The following is a 24,089-nucleotide window of genomic DNA, read 5'->3' as shown; positions in this document are numbered from 1 at the left end:
TCACCTTGATGTCCTCAGGCTCTGAGAATGTGTCAGTCTCCTCCTCAGTGGGCATCTCTAGATCTGACTCCTCGGAGGCAATGGGCACCTGGATAGTCAGATAAGGGTTATTGATGAAGTTGAGGTGGTCCAGCTCGATGCTGGTAGGTGTGCCGTTAGCCAGGCCCACGTGGTTGAGGATGTGATTGTTCTTCTTCAGGTCCTTGTCCCCCTCATCGGGCGGCAGCTCCTTCTTCTCATCCTCAGGGGCACTGTCCCCAGCTTCTCCAGCCTCTCCAGTGCCCCCAGGCTCCCCAAGGCTCAGCATTATGTCCTTGGGGCTCAGGACCTTGCCATGCAGCAGCCCCAGGAGGAAGGCCTTGGCGAAGCCAATACCCCACTTGATGCGCCCGATGGCGATCTGTAGGTTGTTCATCTCGCCATCTTCATCCGAGGCTGCCAGGCTATCAGCGCTGAAGGAGCTCAGCAGGAGAGCCAGGAACAGGTTCAGGACCTGGGAAGCAAGAGTTGGGAGACCCTTAGGCCAACCTCTGGTCCCTTCTGCCAGTGCAAGGGGCCTCACGTATATACACCAGACCTGCTGTGTGTTGGGTATTTAAGATGCTACCTAGCCCAATGTTTATAACTGTGTCAAGAGGGCAGGACTGTTGTTATACCCACCTGGCAGATAGGGACACTGAGGCTTGAGCCTCAGGGAGAGGGCTCTACAGGGCAGGGTTTAGAGAGTTGCCCTGGGAAAATGAGACTCTTGGCTCTGTCTTCTACTTCCTCTGAGAGGAAATAGAAAATGGGACTCAAGTCTCTACATTTCTTGAATTCATTGGGAAGCTTCATCTTTTTTTCTTTTTTTTTTTGGTCATTTGCGGGGCTTGAACTGTGGGCCTGGGCGCTGTCCCTCAGCTCTTCAGTTCAAGGCTAGTGCTCTACCACTTGAGCCACAGTGCTACTTCTGTTTTTTTTTTTTTTTTTGTGGTTAATTGGAGATAAAAGTCTTACTGACTTTCCTGCCTGGGCTGACTTTGAACCACGATCCTCAGATCTCAGCTTCCTGAGTAGCTAGGATTACAGGAGTGAGCCACCAGTAGCCGGCAAGTCTTCCCTTCCTCATTTGTTAGGAGGAGCCAGGGGTCCCCTGTGCTCAGCCGCCTGTCCCCTGTGGCTCTGGGGTTTCCTACCCTACCTATTCCTAGTTCCCTGCTGCCATCTCTACTGCAGGCATTTAAGAGGCTACTGGTCACCCCCGTGTCCTGCTTCATTCTCCAGGGGGAAGTTACTAAGCCCTGGCCATTGTTGGTGAGAAAGTTGTTGTCTCTAGGCCTAGAGGCAGACATCTGTATCGAATATCATACTATGGATTTAGTTAGCAATAGAAACGGAAGTGCACAATTTTGAAAATATTTTTGTGGTATTGGGGTTTTGAACTTGGGTCTTGGTGCCTGTTAGGCAAGTGCTCTTACCACTGAGCCATGCCTCCAACCTTGATTTTTTTTTGTCAATCATGGAGCTTGAACTCAGGGCCTGGGCTCTGTCCTTGAGCTTTAGCACTCAAGGCTAGACTCTAGCACTTTGAGCCACAGTGCCACTTCTGGGTTTTCTGATGGCTACTTGGAGATAAGAGTCTCATGAGGGGCTGGGAAGGTGGCTCAGTGGTAGAGGGCTTGCCTTGCATGCATGAGGCCCTGGGTTCGATTCCTCAGCACCACATAAGCAAAAAGAAAAAGTCGGAAGTGGTGCTGTGGTTCAAGTAGTAGAGCGCTAGCTTTGAGCTGAAGAGCTAAAGGACAGCGCCCAGGCCCAGAGTTAAGGCCCACGATGGGACCCCCCCCCCGCAAAAAAAAAAGAGCCTCACCGGCTTTCCTGTCTGGGCTGACTTTGAGCCATGATCCTCAGATCTCAGAGTAGCTGGGATTACAGGTGTGAGCCACTAGTGCCTGGCTAAAAAATTATGTTTAAGTAGTTGTATGAAGGGGTTTCAATTTAACATGTCAGCTTGTGAGTACAGTACACCTTGATTAATTTCACCCCTTCCATCATTCTCCCCTATGTCTCCCAATACCACACACCTTCAAGTTTATGTTAGGCTTTTGTGGTAGCTAGGATAATAGGTATGTACCACCATTTCATTGAGAAGGTCTTACAAACTTTTTCTGCCCCTCAAATCATGATCTCAACAATCTCAGCTCCCCACACCCCCAGGCCCAAGTAGCTAAGATTACAGGCATGAGCCACTGGGTGCCCAGCTTTATCTCAGCTTATTTGATATATATCCCAGTGCAAGTTACTTCCCTGTGCTATGCCTCGTGTTCTCACTTGTAAAGTAGGGATGATTATCTTATTCATGCTGTCACGACTTAAAAAGATCAATGTAAAAAAAGAAAGAAAAAAAAGATCAATGTATTAGGTGCTTAAAAGATATTGGCTGCTGGGTGCCGGTGGCTCACTCTTATAATCCTAGTTACTCACGAAGCTGAAATCTGAGGATCACGGTTCAAAGCTAGCTCTGGCAAGAAAGTCTGTGAGACTCTTATCTCTTATCTTCCAGAAAACCAGAAGTGGCACTGTGGCTCAAGTGGTAGTGCACTTGCCTTGAGCTGAAGAGCTGAGGGACAGCGCCCAGGCCCAGAGTTCAAGCCCCATGACAACAACAACAACAAAAAGATATTGCCTGTTCTTACATTAGCAAGACTAGAAAATTGCACAGAGTACATGGAAGAGCCTGATTAGCAATGAGAGCATCTTGGTATTTAATAGATAAAGAAACAGAAGGAAGCATTGTTCCCCTTAGGACAAGACAACATAGTCAGAACTAGAAGCCAGGTTCTCCCAATTTTAGAGACTACCATTTACTTAAACTACAATATGAATGATAATCCCAGAAATATACCATGGCTCTTCCATCCAGACCCACATATCGCTGGCTGGTGGTGGGACGCAGGTGAGGCTGGCTGAGGTGAGAGGTCCTGTCTCCTGTCAGCCAGAAGAATAGCCATGTTTGTACTTGGAGTCCTGACAGGCATACCTGTGCGAGGAGCTTATAGCTGTGACTGTATCGCCCTTGACTGTCCTCTCCGGACTCAGCCTCTGGCTTAACCAGTGCCTCCAAGGTCTTCTTGTCATGACCTTCACAACCGTGTTATCTTAGTACTTTTAAAGAAATATTAAACTCCTCTTGGGGAGGATTTCCACCCACCCTGCTGAGTGTGTTTTCTAGCTCCCTCTCTGTCTCGGCCCCCCCATCCACATTTACTGGTCTTTCTTCTCCCTGTCTGGGAGGGGGAGGGGGAGGCATCCAGTTGCCAGAAGCACATCTGAGATGGGAATTAGCTGCTCTCTGGGTCAGCAGGGTTTGCACACGGCTCCTGCTGAGGACAGAAATAGCCTTTCAGGCAAAGGAGGGGGTGGGGGTGGGGTGGGAGAAGAGGTCATGTTCCTCCACAAGGTGGGGTACCTATGCCCTAGTCACTTCCTCTTCTTCGCAGTAACCCAGAGGAAGTGACCAAGTGCATGGCTGCAGAGGGCCCGGGTCCTTATGCCCCCTGGCAGCGTGCCCTGTGCCCTCGGGCAGACACCTGCTTCTCCAAGGCCTTGTGGGGGTGACTGTAATCAGGGCATTTCCTGGTCTCTTCCTAGCATCTAACTTCCTCAGATGCTCTCTCTCAGGACCCACAGGCCAGGGTAGGCCTCTGGAGCGGTCCCACTGAGTGCTGGGGGGGCAGTGCTGAGGTAATACCCCTCCCCCACCTGTCCCGGGCCCCCAGCCGGAGCTCAGCGATATCTGAGAAGCACTGACCCAGCCGCCCAAAGATCCCTCAGGCCTTTGAAGAACGTGGAGACGTGCATGCATCTTCCACCCTGTTGACCAGGGTAGTGCCGGCCACCACAGGGGACAGCTGGGCACAGTACCAGGGAGCCCTGACAAGAGTGACTCTACTCCCCTCCTCAAGAAGGGGAGGAGCTTGTGGGCAAGGGAGGAGAGCCACTTGTACAGAAATGCTCAGCTGGACTGTAGCCCCCACCCCCTCCTCCTGAGTCTTACACCCTGCACTGTCTCACATGCTCAGCCCTGGGCCACAGAAAAAGGCCAGAGGGGTGCAGTTTATGTCATTGCTGGATTCTCTCAGTGCCAAGTCTGCTGCATTTTTCCAGAGGTTGGGTTTACAGGCAGGAGAGGGTATGTGCAAAACAGTTTTGGTTGTCCACCCATAGAGACAGAAAACTCCTACACTCTTTCAGTCACTTGCCAGTTCTTACACTTACACTTAGAAACTTGACCTTGACCCTAAGGGCCCCTGGCACCAGCTCACATTGAGCCTTTCTGTACACTGGCTAAACAATTTTCCCATGACCCCGGGAACTTCCTATTCTTTTTCTCCTACATGACAGAGAACTAGCCTGACTAGTCATCTGTTCAAAATAACACAGACAATAATGAGGGAGCTGGTATTGAAATGTAGGATTGTCTGAATCCTTATCACTTCGTTCAAAATGCCAGCCTGGAGCAGAAGCAGCAGGGTCACTTTGCAGGTGTCTGAAATACAGATTCCCAGGGTTTGACTCAGCACAAGCCTCAGATTCTCTGGAGGTGGAATTAAGAATCTGTTTTTAAGAAACTCTTAGTGGGGCTGGGAATGTGGCTTAGTGGTAGAGTGATAGCCTAGCATGCATGAAGCCCTGGGTTTGATTTCTCAGTACCACATATACAGAACAAGCCAGAAGTAGCACTGTGGCTCAAGTGGTAGAGTGCTAGCGTTGAGCAAAAGAAGCACAGGGACAGTGCCCAACCCCTGAGTTGAAGCCTCAGGGCTGTCCCCACCCCCAAATAAACTCAATAATTCTTTTTTTGGGGGGGGGTCCAGTCGTGGGGCCTGAACTCTGGGCCTGGGCGCTGTCCCTCAGCTCTTCAGCTCAAGGCTAGCGCTCTACCACTTGAGCCACAGGGCCACTTCCGGCTTTTTTCTTTTTGCTTATGTGGTGCTGAGGAATCGAACCCAGGGCCTTGAGCATGCAAGGATAGCGCTCTACCACTGAGCACCTTCCCAGCCCCCAATAATTCTTTTTTTTTAAATGAGGTTTTAACTCAGGTCCTTGTCCTTGTTAGGAAAGAGTTCTACTATTTGAACTATGATTCCCATACCTTTTTAATTTAGTTGCTTTGCAAACAAGGTCTCATTTTTTTGCTAAACTGGCCTGATATATTTAAGCTCTTCACTGTGGCTGGATTCACAGGTATGCAGCATCATACCCAGCATTTTTTTTTCTTTTGTTTTTTATTAGTTGGAGATAAGAGCCTCATAGACTTTCCTGGCTTTGAACCTCAACCCTAAAATCTCAGCTTCCTGAATAGCTAGAATTACAGGTATGAGTCACTGAACCCAGCTCTCTGATTCTTAACAGGGTTAAGATTTGAGAATCATAGGTAAAGTCCTATAAAATTCCATGTTAGGGGGTAGCAGGCTAGAAGACAGAAAACTTCAAAATACTAACAATTCCATACAGTTTGCCCTCCTAGGAACAAGGCCCTCCGATGACAAGACTGACATCAAGAGAAACAGAAAGAGACATGGGAAGCCACCCAGCCAGTGTCACTCACCACCAGGTTGCCGATGACCATGACCATGAGGAAGACTGTGAGACACATGGCCTGGCCAGCCACCTCCATGCAGTCCCACATGGTCTCGATCCATTCCCCACACAGGATGCGGAAGACGATGAGGAAGGAGTGGAAAAAGTCATGCATATGCCAGCGGGGCAGGCTGCAGTCTGAGGCGATCTTGCACACACACTCCTTGTAGCTCTTGCCAAACAGCTGCATGCCCACCACAGCAAAGATGAACACGATGATGGCCAGCACCAATGTCAGGTTGCCCAGCGCCCCCACTGAGTTGCCGATGATCTTGATGAGCATGTTGAGCGTTGGCCATGACTTGGCTAGCTTGAAGACCCGCAGCTGCCAGACAGAGAAAGGGCAAGGGCGAATGAAGCTGGAGAATCACCCATCCCCCTCACCCCTCCCCACCCCGCCCCAGGGAGACCCAGAATCAGGAGACAGAGTGATTTTGCGTGGCCTGAAGCCACCATTTGTCTCCCTATTAAATGGGATTCATGTGTGTTAAAAAGGGTAGGGGTGGGGGGGAGGAACTATTGAAATGAACTCCAGGAAATGGAAACGAGGTGGTTTTTTTTCCTCTTTTTTTATTTTTTATTTTTTTGGCTGTGTTTTTCTTCTCTTTTTGTTATGTTTGTTCATTTATTTGTCTTTGGGATTGTAAAGGGAGGCACAGAAATGATGGGACAAAAGTGGAAAAAATACAGCAGTTGTATTCACTGGACACTATGTTGAAAATGAACTATACAACTTGTGGGTGGGGGTCGGGAGGGAAAAACTTGGAGAGAGAGTGGGAAGGGGTAATATTGTCCAAAAGGAATGTAGTCATTACCTGACTTACGTAACTGTAACCCCTCTGTACATCACCTTTACAATAACAATTAAAACATTAATAAAGGGCTGGGAAGGTAGCTCAGTGGTAGAGTGCTTGCCTTGTATGCATGAGGCGCTGGGTTCTATTCCTAGAAAAAGCCTGAAGTGGTGCTGTGGCTCAAATGGTAGAGCACTAGCCTTGAGCTGAAGAGCTGAGGGACAGTGCCCAGGCCCAGAGTTCGGGCCTCATGACAACCACCACCACCACCAACACCAACAATAACAATAATAATAATAAAGAAAAAGAGAAAAAAAGTGTTGGGCTCATGCCTATAATCCTAGCTACTCAGGAGGCAAAGATCTGAAGATCATGGTTCAAAAACAGCCTGGGCAGAAAAGTCTGTGAGACTTTTAGCATCAATTAACCAGCAAATAGCTAGAAATGGAGCTGTGGCTCAAGTGGTAGAGTGCCAGTCTTGAGCAGAAAAAAGCTAAAGGAAAGCACAAGGCCCTGAGTTCAAGCTCCAGTACTGGCGCAGGGTGGGGAGGAGGGGTGGGGGAGAGACACTCTTAAGCATTCACATGTGAAAAAATAATTTAACAGCCCCTATACCCCCTGATATCAGATTAGTCTTCCCAGCCCTGTGGGCTGAGGAAGGAGGGTTCTTTCTCTCTTTCTCCTGGTTTATGGGTAAGGGAAGTTCTGTTAGGCCCAGTGGCATGCACAGGGCAGTGGCACTTCTTGAGGCATCTCCTCCTACCCCTTGCTCAGCCTCTGGCTTTGTGGGTGTGGCGTACCAGACGGAAGGAGCGAAGCACCGACAGCCCCTGCACATTGGCCAGGCCCAGCTCCACCAGGCTGAGGGTGACAATGATGCTGTCAAAGATGTTCCAGCCCTGCTGGAAATACTCATAGGGATCCATGGCGATCAGCTTCAGCACCATCTCTGCAGTGAAGATGCCAGTGAAGACCTGCGGAGTGGACAGGTCTGGTCACAGAGCCTCCAAGGACACAGGGCCTTGGGAGCCTCCCAGACTACTCCCAGCCAAGAGAGAGCTCTGAGAGAGACAAAGAACTCACATGTGAGTGGCAGGTGCAAAGACCCTGTCATAGGCAGGAATGGGTACAGCTCGGAACCATTCCCATCCATTGCTGGCCTTGTGGTGCTGGGCAAGTTACTTAGCTTCTTAGGTGCAGCCTTCACCAAGTGCTGTGTTCACTGTGACCTCTTTGATGCCCCTCACCCCCGATTTAGCTGGGAGGTACAATCACACTCATTTCACAAATGGGAAATTGAAGCTCAGAGGTGAGTACCGAGACCTCAGTTATGCTACCCAGTTTCACATGCTCAATTCAGGCTTTCTGCATATGTGCCCCAAACCTCTCTTCTCAGTCCGCCTCCAGGACCTAGCAAATTCTGTCAGACTCAATGTGTAGAGGAGGCGAGGAAGGGGCTAGTTTAATGAGCAGAAGACTGATGCTGCCTCCCCATTCCTGAACAGGATTCCAAGGGCTGCAGAGCCTCTGATAGCTCCCTGGGCCTGGCCCCTCTCCTGCCTGGCACCAGCTGCCCTGGATCCTCAGCCTGCCTGGGCACATACTGAGCCCCTCCCAGGAGATGTCTCTGGCCATAGCAGGTGCCCAGACAGCAGCTCAGAGTGGGCAGGCATCGGGCAGACAGGCAAGCCCTTCCCATGGTGCATACCATGGCAGCTGTGTCATGAATCTAGAGCACGCTCTTGCCCATCCAGAAAGCCTAGCCATAGCTGCTGTGGGCACCTCCATGGACAGAAGTTCCTGTTTGATGACCAGGGAGTCCAGGGCCTGATTCTCATTCTATCTATCTAGTCTTGGTCCTGCTTCAGGCCGTTCATCTCAGTTTCCCTGCGCTTGCTTCCCCTGGGGTGGGGAGTTTCTTGCTTATTTGCCATCCAGAAAAAAATTGAGAAGGGGATTGGGCAGGGTGGGGCTGAGCTGGAGGAGGAGGGGGAAGAGGAGAAGGCGGCTTTTCCTTTTGTTAGGCTCCACTGGGGCTGGCAACGAGGTGATAATGCTTCTAATGGGCAGGGATAAGCGGGAGGATCAGAGCATGTCAACAATAGCAGAGCAGCAAAAGCTGCAAAAGGGAGTGGCCTGGCCAGGCTGGAGGAATGGGGGGACACACTCTTCATCCAGGGCATCCAAGGTTCAGGGGGACCTTTTGCACCGCCCCCCCATATCTATAGCCATATACTCTCAGTCTCAGTTCCCTTGGTCAGTTTCAGACCCATGACAACCTATGGAAGCAGAGAAACTTGTCACCTGTAGGGTGTGGCCCCAGACCCCTTAGAATTCTGATCTGAAGAAGTCCAGGGCCTCACTCTGCCTGCATTATCCCCAAACACCCTGAACTCCCCAACTCCATATCCTATGGATCACCCCATGTTCCTTCCTAGTATAATTCAGACCCCTATATTCTGGGAAAATTCTGGTGTCCCCAAATGCTCTCCAATAGTGCCCCAGATTTCCAGATAGCCCCATTGAGTTCTGCTGACCCTCTCCTATCCTGCTTTCAAGGGACCACCCTTCCCTCTGGTCCCCTTCCTACCAGGTTGCCAACAGAGAGCACGTTGTCAAAGTGCTCTGTCATGGGGTAATGCTCCATGGCCATGAAGAGGGTGTTGAGCACGATGCAGATGGTGATGCCCAGGTCCACGAAGGGGTCCATGACGATCAGGTGGATTATGTGCTTGAACTTTACCCACGGGGCACAGCAGTTCCATATGAGCACTTTGTGTGAGCACTTGTACCACCAAGGTGGGCACTTCTGGTGGGCCTCTTCCAGCTCTGAGGGTGGAGTTATAACAAGTGTCTGATGAGGTCATCCTCTTTCCTCCATCCAGAGTACTCCAAGCCCCGCCCCCTAGCATTCTACATCTCAACAATCCAACCACTGGCAAGCCCTACTCCAAGCTTCACTGCCTCTTAGAGTGAGATTACTTCTTACTGTAATCTCCCCTACAAATTTATGCCTCATAGGCCCTCACCCCTCAAGGTTCCACCACTTAAAGTACCATTCCTAAAAGATCATAATCTCAAAATCCCATCTGTCAACAATGCTTTATCCAAGCCCCGCCCCATTGCCCTACCCTTGAATCTCCATCCCCTCAGAACTCCACATCCTACAAAGCCCCTCCTTGAAAATTTGGGCTAACTCAGGCTCTGCAGCCTCCCAGGGCTAGATCCTGGCAGAGAGAGATGCCCTGGTCTCTGGCTGGGTTCCAGAGTCCTCAAGGAGAGGCAGGAGTCCACTACAAGAAGTTGTGTCACAGTTTCACATGCTGCTGGCTGGAGTCTGGGGAGAAGATTGAGTTGTCCCCTGAAGGATCTTTGGGGATCACTGTCAGTAATGTCAGCACCTCCAAACTGTCCCCAGCCAGATTCTCCTTTCCCTCCAGGCAGGTTTTCTGGAAACACCTCCTGCTCACCACACGAGAGCTCTGTAAGCACCATGAGGTGAAGCTGCTCCTCCATTTGGCCTCTGTGGTTTATGGGTGTGGCCTTGGCCTAGGCAAATACTATTAGTGCAGATGAAGGACAGGGACTGGAGTGGTGGCAGCCCCATGGTGACCCTGGGTAGGATCTTAGCCCTGCCTATGCATTAGAAAAATGAAATATCTTACAGGATGCCATGCTGTTAGTCTGTGAGCACCTTTCATCTCCACCCTAGGCTATTGTGGATGCGCCAGTTTCTGAGGCCCCAAACTTCTCAGCAAAGGCAGGGGTGAGGAGCTCCCTGAGCTAACCCTGCCCAGCATTTCCTAAACCATTCTCTGTGAGAGCAGTCACCAGGATGCATCTGATGAGGTCAAGTGGGACAGTGCACTCCCAGGATTTGCAAAGTCCCGTAGAAGCCCAGACTTCTCGCTTTCAGCATTAGGCAAACTGGCCTGGGAGGCACAGATCTCTTCTCTGGATCAGAGTTCCTTTTCTTATATCCTCTCTCCCCCCAGATTTGTTTATTCCTTTTCCCTGCTTTTCATCTATTCTTCCCTCTATTTCCTTTCTTTCCTTTTCTTCCTCTGTCCTTTCTTCTCTCTTTCTCATCCATCCATACATGTATCTCTCCCCGTTCACAGTAATCTTTCAAACCATCTATCCACCTTCCATCCATCCATCATCCACCTAACTTTCTCTCAGTATTACATCTTTAGTCTCCTCCTGAGACTTGGCGATAGCCCAGGGCTGGGAGTCTGTGACTCTTCCTGTGTAGTTCAACCTTTAACCTTTGAACTTTTACCCAAAGAATGCTGGAGAAGCAGGCTACCCCGTTTCTGGAACATTTGGCCTTCCTGCTTAGTATTATTAGCCTGTCCTTCCCCGATTGCCTTGGCAACTCTCAAGGCCCTCCCGGAAGCATCTCCTTCCCAAATTGACCTGGCCTTGCAGCTAGAACTGGGCCAGGTGGAGACAGGACTATATTTATCACAACCCCCTGGCCCTCCCAAAGCTGAATCTAGCCAGGCCTGCCTGTCAAAAGGTTGAACAGCCTGGTGGTTAGACTAGGCAGAGTGGGAGGAAGGGGATGGGGTGCAGGGTATTTACCTTCCATAGCATCAGAGATGGCACTGTCTGCACTGCAGCTAGGCCTCGGGGGCCCCTTCTCCCCCGCTGACGTGTCCAGGCTGCCATTGCAGTCTTTGTTGTGGGCCTGGTCCCCATTTCCCTCTCCACTTTCCAGAGCCTGGGCAGCCTTGGCCTGTAGAACAGCAAGGGGGATGAGCAATTAGGCCAGCTCTGAAACAGGTGGATTGATTCACTGACTCTCAGAGCTTCTTACTGAGTCCTTAGGATAACAGCCCTTCCTGGCGGTGCCAAAACTAGGTGTGGAAAGGCTAATCTTGATGAGAGTGGGGATGATAGGCAGGACCATCTGATGTTCTTCAACTCTAAAATCCACATGGAAGCTGGGTGCTGGTGGCTCACACCTATAATCTGTACTACTAAGGAGGCTGAGATCTGAGGTTTACAATTGGAAGCCAACCTGGGCAGGAAAGTTCATGAAACTCTTATCCCCAATTAAGCAGTAAAAAGCTGGAAGTGGACCTGTGGCTCAAGTGGTAGAATACAAGCCTTGAGCGATTAAGCTAAAGGAGAACATGAGGAGCTGAGCTACCAGCACACACACAAAATATCTAGATGGATTCCATTCTTTATGAAATGAGGTAGTGGCTCACACTTGTAATCTTAGCTACTCAGGAGGCTGAGATCTGAGGATCATGGTTAGAAACCAGCTTGGGTAGGAAAGTTTGTGAGACTCTTATCTCCAATAAATTACTCAGAAAAGGCCAGAAGTGGTGCTGTGGCACAAGTGGTTGAGTACTAACCTTGAGCACAAAGAGGCTCAGGGATAGCACTCAGGTCCTGAGTTCAAGCCCCACTACCAGCAAGAAGAAGAAGAAGAATAGGAGGGGGAGATGAAGGGGAGGGGAGAGGGAGGGAAAAATGGATAACTGTTCCTTGTTTCAAATGGTTTTTTTTTTTTGCCAGTCTTAGAGCTTGAACTCAGGGCCTGGGCTATGTCCCTGAGCTTCTTTTGCTCAAGGCTAGCACTCTACCACTTGAGCCACAGTGCCACTTCAGGCTTTTTCTGTTTATGTGGTACTGAGAAATCAAACCCAAAGCTTCATGCATGCTAGGCTAACATTCTACCACTAAGCCAAATTCCCAGCTCTCAAATGGGAATCTTTCTGTACCTCAGCACAGACTCCAAAAGGAGCTTTCTGCTCTATCTTTCAGTTGGAGGAAGCTTCGGATTTTATTACTCCAGATTCCTTGTTGTAAGTGGAGAAACTGAGGCAAGGAACAGAAAAATATGCATGCTATTGTCTGGCTGGCACCCATTCCACTAAAGCTTCCAGACTGGTTCTGCTCCTCCTATTTTGGAACCCTTCCCTCTTGCCCCATCCTTGAGCCAAAAGCCAAGTTGCTTTTGCTGAGGACAGGGGGACCTCTGGATCCTTATGACTGCATGCACACCTTCTCCAGCTCTTCCTGGTGCTTTTTGAATTTCTCAAGCATCTGCTGAAACTCTTCCTCTTTCTCCTGGTCCTCCGCCAGGGTGGCCTCATTCTGCTCTGCATAGGCCATGGCCACCACTGCCAGGATCAGATTGATGAGGTAGAAGGAGCCAAGAAAGATGATAACCACAAAGAAGATCATGTAGGTCTTGCCAGCTGCTCGAAGGGTCTGAAGGTGGGAGAGAAAGAGAGATGGGGGTCCTCTCCCCACACCCATTGCCCAGCCAGGTAAGCCAAACAGGTCCCTCATAGAACCGAGGAATTTGAGGGCCTTTGAGACAGGAAACGGCCATCCTCAGACACATTCTGAGGAACTTCAAAATATACTGGGGGATCCAGGCATCCCTGATTTGATTGAGAATTTGGAGGTCCCCAGGCAGGCATCCAGGACAGACAAATGGTAGACATTGGGCTTTGGGGCCACTTAAATCCTAGGTTTGTTTTGTCCCACTCTGTAGCCCAGGCTGGTCTTAAACTTTGATTCTTCTCTGTCAAACTCCCAAGTGCTGAGAATTTTAAGCATACCCTTGAATTCTCACTTTGCCAGAGTTGGGTACCTAGTATACACACAACAAATTGTAGCCATTAATAGCATTGTTATTGCTAAATCAATGTGTGTGTGGTGTGTGGTGTGTGTGTGTGTGTGTGTGTGTGTGTGTGTTTGGTACTGGGCCTTGAACTCAGAGCCTTACACTCTCCCTTAGCTATTTTACTCAAGGCTATCACTTTACCTCTTGAGCCATGCCTCCACTTCACCTATTTGCTGTTTAATTGGAGCTAAGTCTCTCAAGTTTGTCTGCCTGGACTGACTTTGAACCATGATCCTCAGATCTCAGTCTCCTGAGTTGCTAGGATTACAGGTGTGAGCCACCAGCATCAAGCGCAACATCAACGTTAAAACATCACCAAAGAACAGAAGATACCATTACTCAAACTTGATCTTCCTACCCTGCAAACAGTAGACATTAAATAGAGGCATTCCTTGGCATCCATAGAGATTGATTCCCAAATCCCTAGGCATGCCAAAATCTGCTGATGTGTAACTTCTTTATATGGTACGATGTGATATTTGCATCTAACCTAGGCACATCCTTCTTATGCCTTAAACCAGCTCAAGATGATTTACAATATCTAGCACAATGTAGGTAATGTGGAAATGTTATTATACTCTGTTCCTTAAGGAACAATGACCCCGTAAAATGTCTGTTTAGGTTCAGTACAGGCATGTTTTAATATGTGTGTAAATAAATATTTATGTATCTATGGTTGGTTGAGTCTACAGAGGTGGAGGGAACCTAATAAGATGCAGATGCAGAAGGCTGACGTACAGTAATTGTGTAGGGGCAGAGTTGAATTTCTATGCTGTCCTCCTGGGCTTGGAGAAGCCTGGTAGCATCTAACCTGAGGATCCACCATGCCCAGATCACAGCTCATAAAGCAGAGGTTAGGGATAGAGAAAAGCTGTGGCTTAGCTCTAGCCAAGTGCCCAATGTTGGAGACTCCAAGAGTCCCATGGACACTGAAGGAATCTCATGAGGAGGTAGCCACGGTGAGGACTTGGCCACCCTGGAGTAGGCCCTGTGAGGCCCTGGAAGAAAGCATCACCCTGGAGGAGTGAGGCGGTAGGGCTGGGGGAGAGGATGTGGGCAGTGGTACCAGCTGGAAGAGGTTCTCCCAGTAGTCCTGGGTCATGAGGCGGAAGAGAGCCAGGAAGGCCCAGCTGAAGGTGTCGTAGCTGGTGTAGCCATAGTTGGGGTTCCGGCCAGCCTTCATGCATTCATACCCCTCAGGGCAATGCCTAGGGGCAGGATGAGGAACCAGCTTTAGGGAGGAGGGCTCTAGTGAAGGACAGATGGGAGACCCCAAGGGAAAATGATCCTTTAGTCCTGACTGCCCTCCCTAAACAAGAAGGTCTGACATCCATGGCCCTGGAGTTTCCTATGCTCCTGTTCACCCCAGATCACTGTGTCCCCCTCTCCCAGGACCCCTGGGGCTCCCCCTCCAGCATCACTCACCCAGCATCACTGCTGTTCCCACAGAGCAGGGCATCATTGGAACCGTCCAGGAAATAGAAGTTATCTTTGGGAGAGGTCACAAAGAAGAGACATCACCCACATGGACACACTTTGAGCACATGCACCCACTGTGCCCCTGTGGACAGGCCTATGCACATCTCACACACACACACACACACACACACACACACACACACACACACACACACACACACACACACACCATGTACAGGCTTCCAGGAGCAGGCTGCCTTATAAGGATGTTTCTAAGCCTCACAACCTCTGGGTGGGTAAAGTGCAGGGGTTAGGCAACAAGTGGTCTGATGCCTAGTTATGAAGTTAAGACTTAGCCAGGGCCCAGAGAAAGCCAGATGGGTCATGTATACATTGTCTGGGGCTACCATGTATCTCCTTAGATCCCTGATGGAGGGGCAAGTGGGTGTTAGAATCCAGGGACCATGATGAATGGGTACTTTTCCTAATTTGCAAGTTGATCCTGTATGGACTATTAGTAGTTGTCTCAATGTGTGTGTGTGTGTGTGTGAGAGAGAGAGAGAGAGAGAGAGACAGACAGACAGACAGACAGACAGACACTTGGCTGTGTGAAAGACAGTCAGGTGAGCCAGATCTGGGTGTGTAGTGACCCTTCCAGAGAGGAACATAGGTGTGGCAAAGAAGAGGATGCTCAGGTTGGGGGACAGAGATTCAGGACTGTTGCTTTATATTTTGAGAACCTCTGGATTTTTTTTTAATCAGTCATAAGGCTTGAACTCTGGGCCTGGGCGCTGTCCCTCAGCTCTTTAGCTCAAGGCGATTGCTCTACCACTTGAGCCACAGTGCCACTTCCAGTTTTCTGGTAGTTAATTGGAGATAAGAGTCTCATGGACATTCCTACCCAGGCTGGCTTTAAACAGTGATCCTCAGATCTCAGTCTCCTGAGTAGCATGAGCCACTGATGCCTGGCTGAACCTCCAGATTTTTAAAGCAATTCATCATTTATTGTCACATTGATCCTTTGAGAAAGGTATTCATCTATTGATTTTATAGGTTGGGATTCTGAGGGCCAGTATGGTCAAGTGACTGACTTGTCAGAGGATACATGGCTGGTCAGTGATGAAAAAAAAATTTTTTTTTTTTTGTGGGTCGTGGGGCTTGAACTCTGGGCTTGAGTGCTGTCCCTGCGCTCTTCAGCTCAGGGCGAGCGCTCTACAGCTTGAGCCACAGTGCCACTTCTGGTTTTCTAGTGGTTTATTGGAGATAAGAGTCTCAAGGACTTTCCTGCCCGGTCTGGCTTTGAACCGCCATCCTCAGATCTCAGTCTCCTGAGTAGCTAGGATTACAGGCGTGAGCCGCTAGTGTCCGGCTCGGTGATGACATTTAAGCTTGTTATTGCTACAGTCTGAGATGGGAGCTGTGCATGGGGCTAAATGGGCCTCCCCTTCTCTCTCTCTCTCTCTCTTTCTGTCAGTTGTGGGTCTTGAATTCAGGGCCTGGGTATCGTCCCTAAGCTCTATTGCTCAAGGATAATGCTCTACCACTGTGAGCCACAGCACTACTTCTGCTTTTCTGATGGTTAATTGGAGAGAAGAGTCTCACAGACTTCCCAGGCTGGTTTTGACCCATGATCCTCAGAGACCAACCTAGTGTGTAGCTAGGATTACAGGCATGAGGCACAGGTACTCAGCTGGGCCTCCCCTGCCTTCTTACCTTCGTCACTGATGTAGGCATCCCAGTCAAAAGTGGAGTTGCTGGCCCAGCTCTCGTGGCTGTTCCACGTGTCATTGCCGTACCACGTGTCATTGCTGTACCATGTGGTGGTGTTGGTGTCGTTGAAGGGTGGGGGCCAGCGCACACACTTCTGACGGAGGTTCCCCATGAACAGCTGCAGTCCCACCAGGGCAAAGACACTTAGGCAAAAGACGGTGAGGATCATCACGTCGGACAGCTTTTTCACTGACTGGATCAGGGCCCCCACAATGGTCTTCAGCCCTGACCACAGAGAGAAGATGGAGGCACCACAGTGGACCCCCACCCGAAGGCCTCTCCCAAGCCTTTGCCTACCCCCTCTCCAACACTTGGCCTACTAGGTACCACTTCTTCCCCAAAGCCTTCCCCAGTTAACCCCACCCTTCTCTGAGCACATCCTCCGTGCCGAGCCTTGGCATTGCCACAAGGCAAATGAACTCGAGGACTCGCTGAGCTGCTGCCTGACCTAGGATACTACAGAAAAGTATACAGAGGAGTCTAATAAATGTCTCTAGGTTAGCATTCCCAAACTGTGTTCCACAGGACACTCTTCTTTCAAACTGTGCTCTTCAGAGGGTGAAGGGAAGTCCGTAATGTTTGGGAAAGGCTGTGTCCTATAGTCTAACTCTTAGTCATTATAGAATAAGCCTTTCAAAGGTTCGTAGAAGTCCTGCAGTGTTAAGCAAAAACTTTAATACTGTCTTTCCTCAACAATGACCACAATATCGTTTTCCTATATAAGCCTATTAATGCCTAAAGACCAGGAGGGTTTACTCTGAGTTCTAGACTGATTGTGTGTGTGTGTGTGTGTGTGTGTGTGTGTGTGTGTGTGACAGACAGTAGTAAGTTTTAAACTCAAGCCTTCACATTCTCACTTTTTTTTTTTGCTCAAGGATGGTGCTCTACCACTTGAGCCACATTTACTTCTGGATCTTTTGTGCTTACTTGGCGATAGATAAGAGTCTCATGTATTTTCCTACCTGCGCTGGCTTTGAACTGCCATTCTTACATCTCAGCCTCCTGAGTAACTAGGATTTCAGGGGTAAGCCGCTGGTGCTCAGGTTATGCTGTGCTTCTTGCTGCATGACGTTGGAATCGCCCTGCCTCTTGTGGCTGGAGGCTGAAGGAGGTGGGTCTTCCTCACTGTGCCCTCAAGCCTGGGTCTTCCCCTCATTAGTTCCTTTGGGTCTGTCTTTCAGGTGGAGTCCTCTGCTCTGTCCGATCTGTTTATTTTATCTTTTTTTTAAATTATTATTGCCAGTCTTGGGCCTGGGCACTGTCCCTGAGCTTCTTTTTGCTCAAGGCTAGTACTCTACCACTTGAGCCACAGCTCCACTTCTGCCCTTTTCTGTACTGAGGAATTGAACCCAGGGCTTCATGCATGCTAGGCAAGCACTCTACCACTAAGCCACATTGTCAGCCCTGTTTATTTTTTTTATCTTAACACACAACTTTTGTACCATACCCAGTGGGCCAGGAGCTATTCACAGTCCTATAACAACCCAACCAATCTCATAACAACCCAACGTTTACTGTTAAAGAAACTGAGGCACAAGCAGGCTAAACCACTTGCCTAAGCCAATATTAGGAAGTGGTAAAGGAGAGAACTGAACCCACACTGTGTGGCTCCAGAGCTCGCACTTGCCACCTTTGCCATCCTGCCTCTTACTTGCTCAGCCTCCCACCGTGGATACCTTCAGCTCTCTGGCCATGTGGACCCCATGGTGTGCATTTTACACAAACAGAAGCCTCTGAGCCAGGCTCCCAAAACTTGAATGTCAAGGTCTCAACCTGGGCCTAGTGGGAGGGCTAATGTCCAGGACAGTGTCCCTGCAGCTCCTGGATACCTGGGATGACAGTGATGGTTTTCAGGGCCCGCAGTACCCGGAAGGTTCTCAGGGCTGAGATGTTTCCTAGGTCCACGAACTCTGTCAGATACCTGTGTGAAGAGCGGGGGTGGGGCAGTGTCAGCGTCAGGTGGGTACTGGGGCTTCCAGAAGGAGACCCAGAATGAGGGTTCCAAGAAGTCCTTGTCATCAAGGTTAGCACAAGAAGGCAAGGGGGAGGTCAGACACAGAGAGCCCCACGCAGTGGTGATCACAAAGACATCCCAGCTTGCCCAGTGGCACTGTGCTGCATGTGGACACCAGCAGAGCCTCTGAGATAGAACTTGGGCATCACTCACTTTGCATTTGGCCAGGGCTCTTGATTGACATCCACCCTCAAAAGGAGCTGCCCTCTTTTTTTCTTCCTTCCTTCCTTCTTTCTTTCCTTCCTTCCTTCCTTCCTTCCTTTCTTCCTTCTTTCTCTTTCTTTTTCTTTTTGTTGGTTGTGGAGCTTGAACCCAGGGCCTGGGCACTGTCCCTGAGCCTCTTTGTGCTCATGGCTAGTGCTTTACCACAGCACCACTTCCAGCTTTTGAGTGGTTAATTGGAGATAAGAGTCTCATGGGGACTTTTCTGCCCAGGCTGGCTTCAAACTGAGATCCTCAGATCTTAGCCTCCTGAGTAGCTAGGATTACAGGCGTGAGCCACTGGCACTGGACTCAGCTGCCTTCTTTGACCTCCTTCTCCCACCCACCTGAGGGCACAGGATGCCCACCGGCCCCTGCTCACGCCATCATGATGACACTGAAGTCCAGCCAGTTCCAGGGGTCCCTCAGGAATGTGAAGTCATCGATGCAGAAGCCCCGGGCTAACATCTTGATGAGGGACTCAAACGTGTAGATCCCTGTGAAGGTGTACCTGGCGAGGAGAAGGCCAGCCAGGCATGTCACCTGGGCTGAGGCCTGTGTGCAGTGCCAGTCATCATGGATGGTCACAGATGAAACACACCACTCAGGAACTTAGGGCACTGGTGGGAAGGACAGGGTGACAGTGGGCCTTGCCCTCCCCCAGGGAGTTCAAGTGTGATCACATAGGACTGGTCATCCTCAGGTGCACGCACAGGACACTTACTCCACATCCTTGGACCAGGGCGGCGGGTCACTCATGGTCATGAACACACAGTTGGTCAAGATGGTGATCATGATGAACATGCTGAACAGCGTAGGGGTGGGTCAAGGAAAAGTGAGGGGGACGCAGGGGAGGGGAGGAGGACAGGGTCTCCAGGCCGAGAACATTCAGCTTTGCCATCCCAAACCTTCCCTCTCTCCCACTCTGGCAGGATATGAGTGGATAAGCACCTTGATGGCCCCACGCCTGATGATGCTGAAGGGGCTCAGGATGTAGAGCGCAGGCGTGGCAGAGAAGCGAAAGATGGACTTGCCCTTGTTGAGCACGATGAAGGTCTGAGAGAAGGAGAGGGCCCATGAGGCCCAAGGACAGACACACAGATGGACGATAGACAGACAAGAGGGAGCCCTCCAGGTCCCAGACCTTTTTGTCACTGTAGTAGGGGTCCAAGTCCTCCAGGGGGATGCCAATGACTTCCGGTGGTGGGTCCCCATAGATGAGAGGCAGATTCTTGCCAGCTTCTAGGTCACTGCGTGGCTTCCGCTCTGGCTCCACTATTTCCATCTGCTTGTTCCGCTGCAGCCGGGCCTCCTCCTCCACTGCCCGCTGTTCTATGGCTGCCAGGGACTCCCGGGTGAAGGGGCGCAAGCAATCTGGGCCAATGGGCACCAGGTTGGGCAGGGATGTGCTAGCCATTCTTGCATTCTGGACTCAGGGACCAGGAGGTTGGTGGGCAGCAGAATAGCTGCAGCTGGCAGTGCTAGGCCCCTGAGTGGCCACTCTGGCCTGGGCCTGCCGTCCACTCCTCACCTCCTACCTGCCCAGGGGCAGGGCCAGGGAGGTGGGTGAGTGGACTCTGTCAGGACCAGAAGATGCACCTGCAGGGTGGTGGTGATTCTGCTGCTGTAAAGGAGCTGGGTGCAGAGCATCACCCCACCCCCACCCTCAGCCACACACTGTACTCTCCCAGCAGTGGGGTGGGTTGCCCTGAGAAATGACAGCAAACCAATCAGATCCTCTTCAGCCTTGGGGATTGGGGGTAAAACCCCTGGACTCAAGCTCTGGAATCCATGGCTGGCCTATGGGAACAAGATAGAGAACCAAGTTAGCTGAATCCATGTGACACTCTGGATGAATGGGCCAGGTTAAGAAGCCTGGTGAGATCGGCCTGAAGCACCACTGGGAAATGGACTCCTTGGATGCAGCCATGCGGATCCACGGATCCTGGCTTCCTGGAGATGTGAGTGAAGACCATTGAGGTCTTAGCTAGATTTAACACATGCACACGCATACACACACACCCACACACAGAGTGGGTTGTGATTGACTGGTGCAGACTGTTAGAGCCGGAATAGACACATGTGACACATCTGCTTGTATTTACTCTCTCTGGTCTGAAGAGAAGGGAAAAGGAGGAGCTGGGGTGTGGAGTTCCTTGCCTCATCTTCAGTTTTTGATATTGGGTTAAGAGGGAATAAGAAAAGATCCCAAAGTCTTGCACATGATCCTAACAGCTTCCCCCCTCCCCTTCCCAGATCCCATGGGATTCAAACCCTTGGTCCATGGAGCTGGAGCAGGAAGAGCAGGGATGTATGCGCATGGGGCAATATCAGGAGAGCTGTGGGTGCTAGTGAGGAAGAAGAGGAAGATGCATAGGCAAGCTCGTAGGGATGAGGGGACAGACAGCTCCAGTGGGGACAGGGATAGAGCTCCTGGGGACTAACTGCTTTGGCTGGTGGTCCGTGCATGAACAGGGGAAACACTGGGGCCTGTGAGCACTAGGTGGACTCCCCCCTGGACCTGGGCTTCTTCTGGTCTCTGGAAGGACAATGCTGGGGAACCATTAAAGCCAGAACCACATACCTGACCACATCAGGAGACAGGCATACCAAGAATACCCCAGGCCCACATGGAAGAACACTCCCTCCAACATAAGGTATTCTCAGAGACCCCCGGAGCTACATGCTGTGCAGCTCTCTCCCAGGCCCAGGCCCTGCAGCCGTGTCCTTGCCCCAGCCAGCAGGCATACTCCTCAGCCTTGATCAACAAATGGGGAAGATGCCAGGGAGAGGCCAGGGCCATTGGGCAGAGCTGGCTACGCCCTGTGGCTGGCTCTCCAGCTGCTCCTTGCCAGCCTCCAGGGAGTTGTGTTTCCAAGGGATGACTCTGCTAGTTCCTGCCCACTGCATTCCCCAGCTGCTACTCCACCCCATCCTGTGTATGGGGGTGTGTGTATGGGGGGGTGTGCGTGTGCACATGGGTGCCCCCTCACTCAGATCCTCACCACCTTGCTCGCTAACACCGCCCCCCATCCCTGCACGTTTACCTCTACTTGTCATCGCACAGGGTCACTGGCCTGCCAAATGGCCTTGGTGGGATCCACCCACTTCACAGTCTCCACTTGGCAATAGATTCCCTAGATCTTCCCGCTCTAGCTCCATATGAGATGTTGGTGCTATTTTGGCTCTTCCCACCAGCCCAAGGACACCATCACCAAAAACCCAGAGCCACAGCCTGGCTCCAGTCCAGCCTCTGCTGAGGAAACTGATTTCACTTCAGGCACAAGACCCTAAGGCACAAGGCTCAGGGTTTCTTCTCAGCAGAGCCCTTGAGCAGCCCATACTGAACATGTCTTCCTTCTTAAGAGCAACGTGGCCCAACCCTCTGTTCCCTCTTGTGGTCTCTGCTCTGGAAACCCTCTGCTTCCCTTGCTGGAAGGTATTCCTTGAACATCACATGCCATCCTATCTTCAAAATGGATATTTCATTCATTAATCCTACAGCCCCTTTATGTCTAGAAGTCATAAAAGTCTTGTTACATGATGGGAAAGGTATCTTCATTGGTTTAGCTGGTTGAAGGCCAGCGTGGCTGGTGTCTGCCAAATGCCTGGTGGTTCCCATACCCTGAGGGTGTCTCTCTCCAGCATATCTTGTCCTTTACATTCTCCAAGGCTACAGCTAGGAGCACACACCCCTCACCTTCTCTATTCATATAACCTCTACCCATACCTCTGTCCCTCTGTCCTCTGTCCCTCCCTCCCTACCATCTGCATCACAAGTCTGATCATCCATTTCCCCCTTGTCTGTCTGTCTGTCGGGTATCCTTCAATATATCCCTAAACACCTCCACATGGCTACTCCTTTATCTGATTCCTACCTTAGCATTTGACCCTTCTCCACTGGCTATGAATGACTTGCATTTTCACAAATCAGCCAAACAGTTTCCAACTCCAGCCCCTGTGGGGCCTTTGCTTGTGGTCTGCTCCCCTCCCCAGTACCCATCCTCTATCTTCCTTGAGAGCTCCAGCTTTTCCTTCCAGATTCAACCTGTGTGAAAGCTACATCCTCCAGAAAGCCCTCCTTCCCAAGCTTTTAGCTGGGTGGATCCTGTCTAAATTTATTGCATGAATGAATGAATGAATCAGAGGATCTCTCTACCTCAGCCCCCCATATCCTGATTTAAAACCTAATTGGACTTGTTGCTGTGATCCTCAGGCTTGCTCAGGCCTTTGTGGGCCCTGCACCTCCCACCAGACCCCATCCACTTCCCTTCCCACTCAGACTGATTGGCCAACCCCTCCCAGGCCCACACTCTAACCCTTGCTTCTTCTCTCCCTCCACTGCCCCACCTTGGGAAACCCCATCCTGAACCTCTGCTGTGCTTTTCCTGAGTCTCCCCAGCAGCTGGAGGTTGCCAGACAAAGATAGTGGGCTGTGCTCACACTGTGTGGGAATATGCCCTCAATCCTGCTAGCCCTGTAAGTACAGAAATTTCTGGTAGGCTGATTTTTCCACTTTTTGAGAATAAGTATTTCATGTTCTTATGTGTCCTCAAAGCCCCGCTTTCTTCCCTAACATTTCCAGCTGATGAGCCTGCCTTCTCCTTCATTGACAAAGTCGGTGCCATCACTGTCAAGTTCACAGAGCCATCTCCGCTGTCATTCCTCTTCCTCCTGTCTCCTGTCAGGTTATCATCATCATCATCATCAAAGCCAGGCCACGCACCTCGGCCCAGGAACCTGACTCCTCTTCCCAGGGTCTTATTCTTTAGTTATCTTTTTTTTTCCTTCTGCTCATTGACATTGTGCTGTCTGTGAGCAGATACCTTAAACTTAATAGCAGCTATGATAAAATGATGTTCCCAGCACCTCCCTTTATCCACTTCCCTATTTTTCTGCTCCTAGTCTCACTCACACACACACACACACACACACACACAAGAAAACAAAAAAAACACCACATTCTTGGAAAGTGTCTACATCAGCTGACTCTACTTCCTTACCTTGCATTCACTCCACAATCCAGGCCAACTGGCTGTCATCTCCTCCACTCAGCGGAAGTAGCTTTTGTCAAGTCGCTCACACCGGCTGCCAAAACCTGTGCACACGTTTCTGTCTTCACCTCCCTTGACCTCTCAGACACATTCAACTGAGTTGGCCATAGCCCCCTTCTAGAACATTCTATCCTCTCAGCCTCCATGAAATCACATTTAGGGTTTCTCTTCTTCTTCCCTGGCTGTTCCTCACCAATTTCCCTTGAGTGACCCTATTTTTCTCTATCCAATCTCTAGAGCACTTCTAGGCTCATGCTCACTGGATGGCACCAGTCTTATGACAGTAAATAGTAACATAGGAACAAGGTAAACCTCTCTCTTAACTCCATGCTGGAATAGCCCCACTGCCTTCTAGACAGCTCCATTGGGACAAAAGGTTTGTGCTCTTCCATGGTCCTCTCCACTTTCTTCCTCTAGCCAGGAAATGGTGATTCCTCTATCCAGTTGCTCAAGTCCAAAACCAAGGCATCTCTCTGAATTCTCCTTTTCCTCTCCTTGTTCAAAGTTCTAGCAATGTCGTCTCTAAAGTGCACCCAAATTCCACTTTGCATTTTTCCTAGCCC

At 50.4% G+C, this 24,089-nt stretch overlaps 1 protein-coding gene across 1 annotated transcript in view; it reads right to left on the bottom strand.

The window, feature by feature from the left end:
- Window positions 1–19,889, bottom strand: part of Scn4a (sodium channel, voltage gated, type IV alpha subunit) — a 31,175-nt gene extending 11,286 nt beyond the window's left edge. The window contains exons 1-14 of the mRNA XM_013033250.1: window positions 19,617–19,889; window positions 19,410–19,528; window positions 19,197–19,286; window positions 18,855–18,983; window positions 18,087–18,178; window positions 16,201–16,482; window positions 14,494–14,557; window positions 14,135–14,276; window positions 12,438–12,647; window positions 11,004–11,157; window positions 9,007–9,245; window positions 7,217–7,390; window positions 5,591–5,947; window positions 5–493 (exon numbers count right to left, since the gene is read on the bottom strand). Of these exons, the coding sequence (XP_012888704.1) occupies window positions 5–493; window positions 5,591–5,947; window positions 7,217–7,390; window positions 9,007–9,245; window positions 11,004–11,157; window positions 12,438–12,647; window positions 14,135–14,276; window positions 14,494–14,557; window positions 16,201–16,482; window positions 18,087–18,178; window positions 18,855–18,983; window positions 19,197–19,286; window positions 19,410–19,528; window positions 19,617–19,889 (2,814 nt within the window). The remainder of the gene's footprint in view (window positions 1–4; window positions 494–5,590; window positions 5,948–7,216; window positions 7,391–9,006; window positions 9,246–11,003; window positions 11,158–12,437; window positions 12,648–14,134; window positions 14,277–14,493; window positions 14,558–16,200; window positions 16,483–18,086; window positions 18,179–18,854; window positions 18,984–19,196; window positions 19,287–19,409; window positions 19,529–19,616) is intronic.
- Between the last annotated feature and the right edge of the window lie 4,200 nt (window positions 19,890–24,089).

The sequence above is a fragment of the Dipodomys ordii genome, unplaced genomic scaffold (assembly GCF_000151885.1).
Source record: "Dipodomys ordii isolate 6190 unplaced genomic scaffold, Dord_2.0 Scaffold165, whole genome shotgun sequence".
Taxonomy (NCBI): Eukaryota; Metazoa; Chordata; class Mammalia; order Rodentia; family Heteromyidae; genus Dipodomys; species Dipodomys ordii.
Note: the sequence above shows the minus strand (reverse complement) of the source record. Positions and strands in the feature narration are given on the sequence as shown.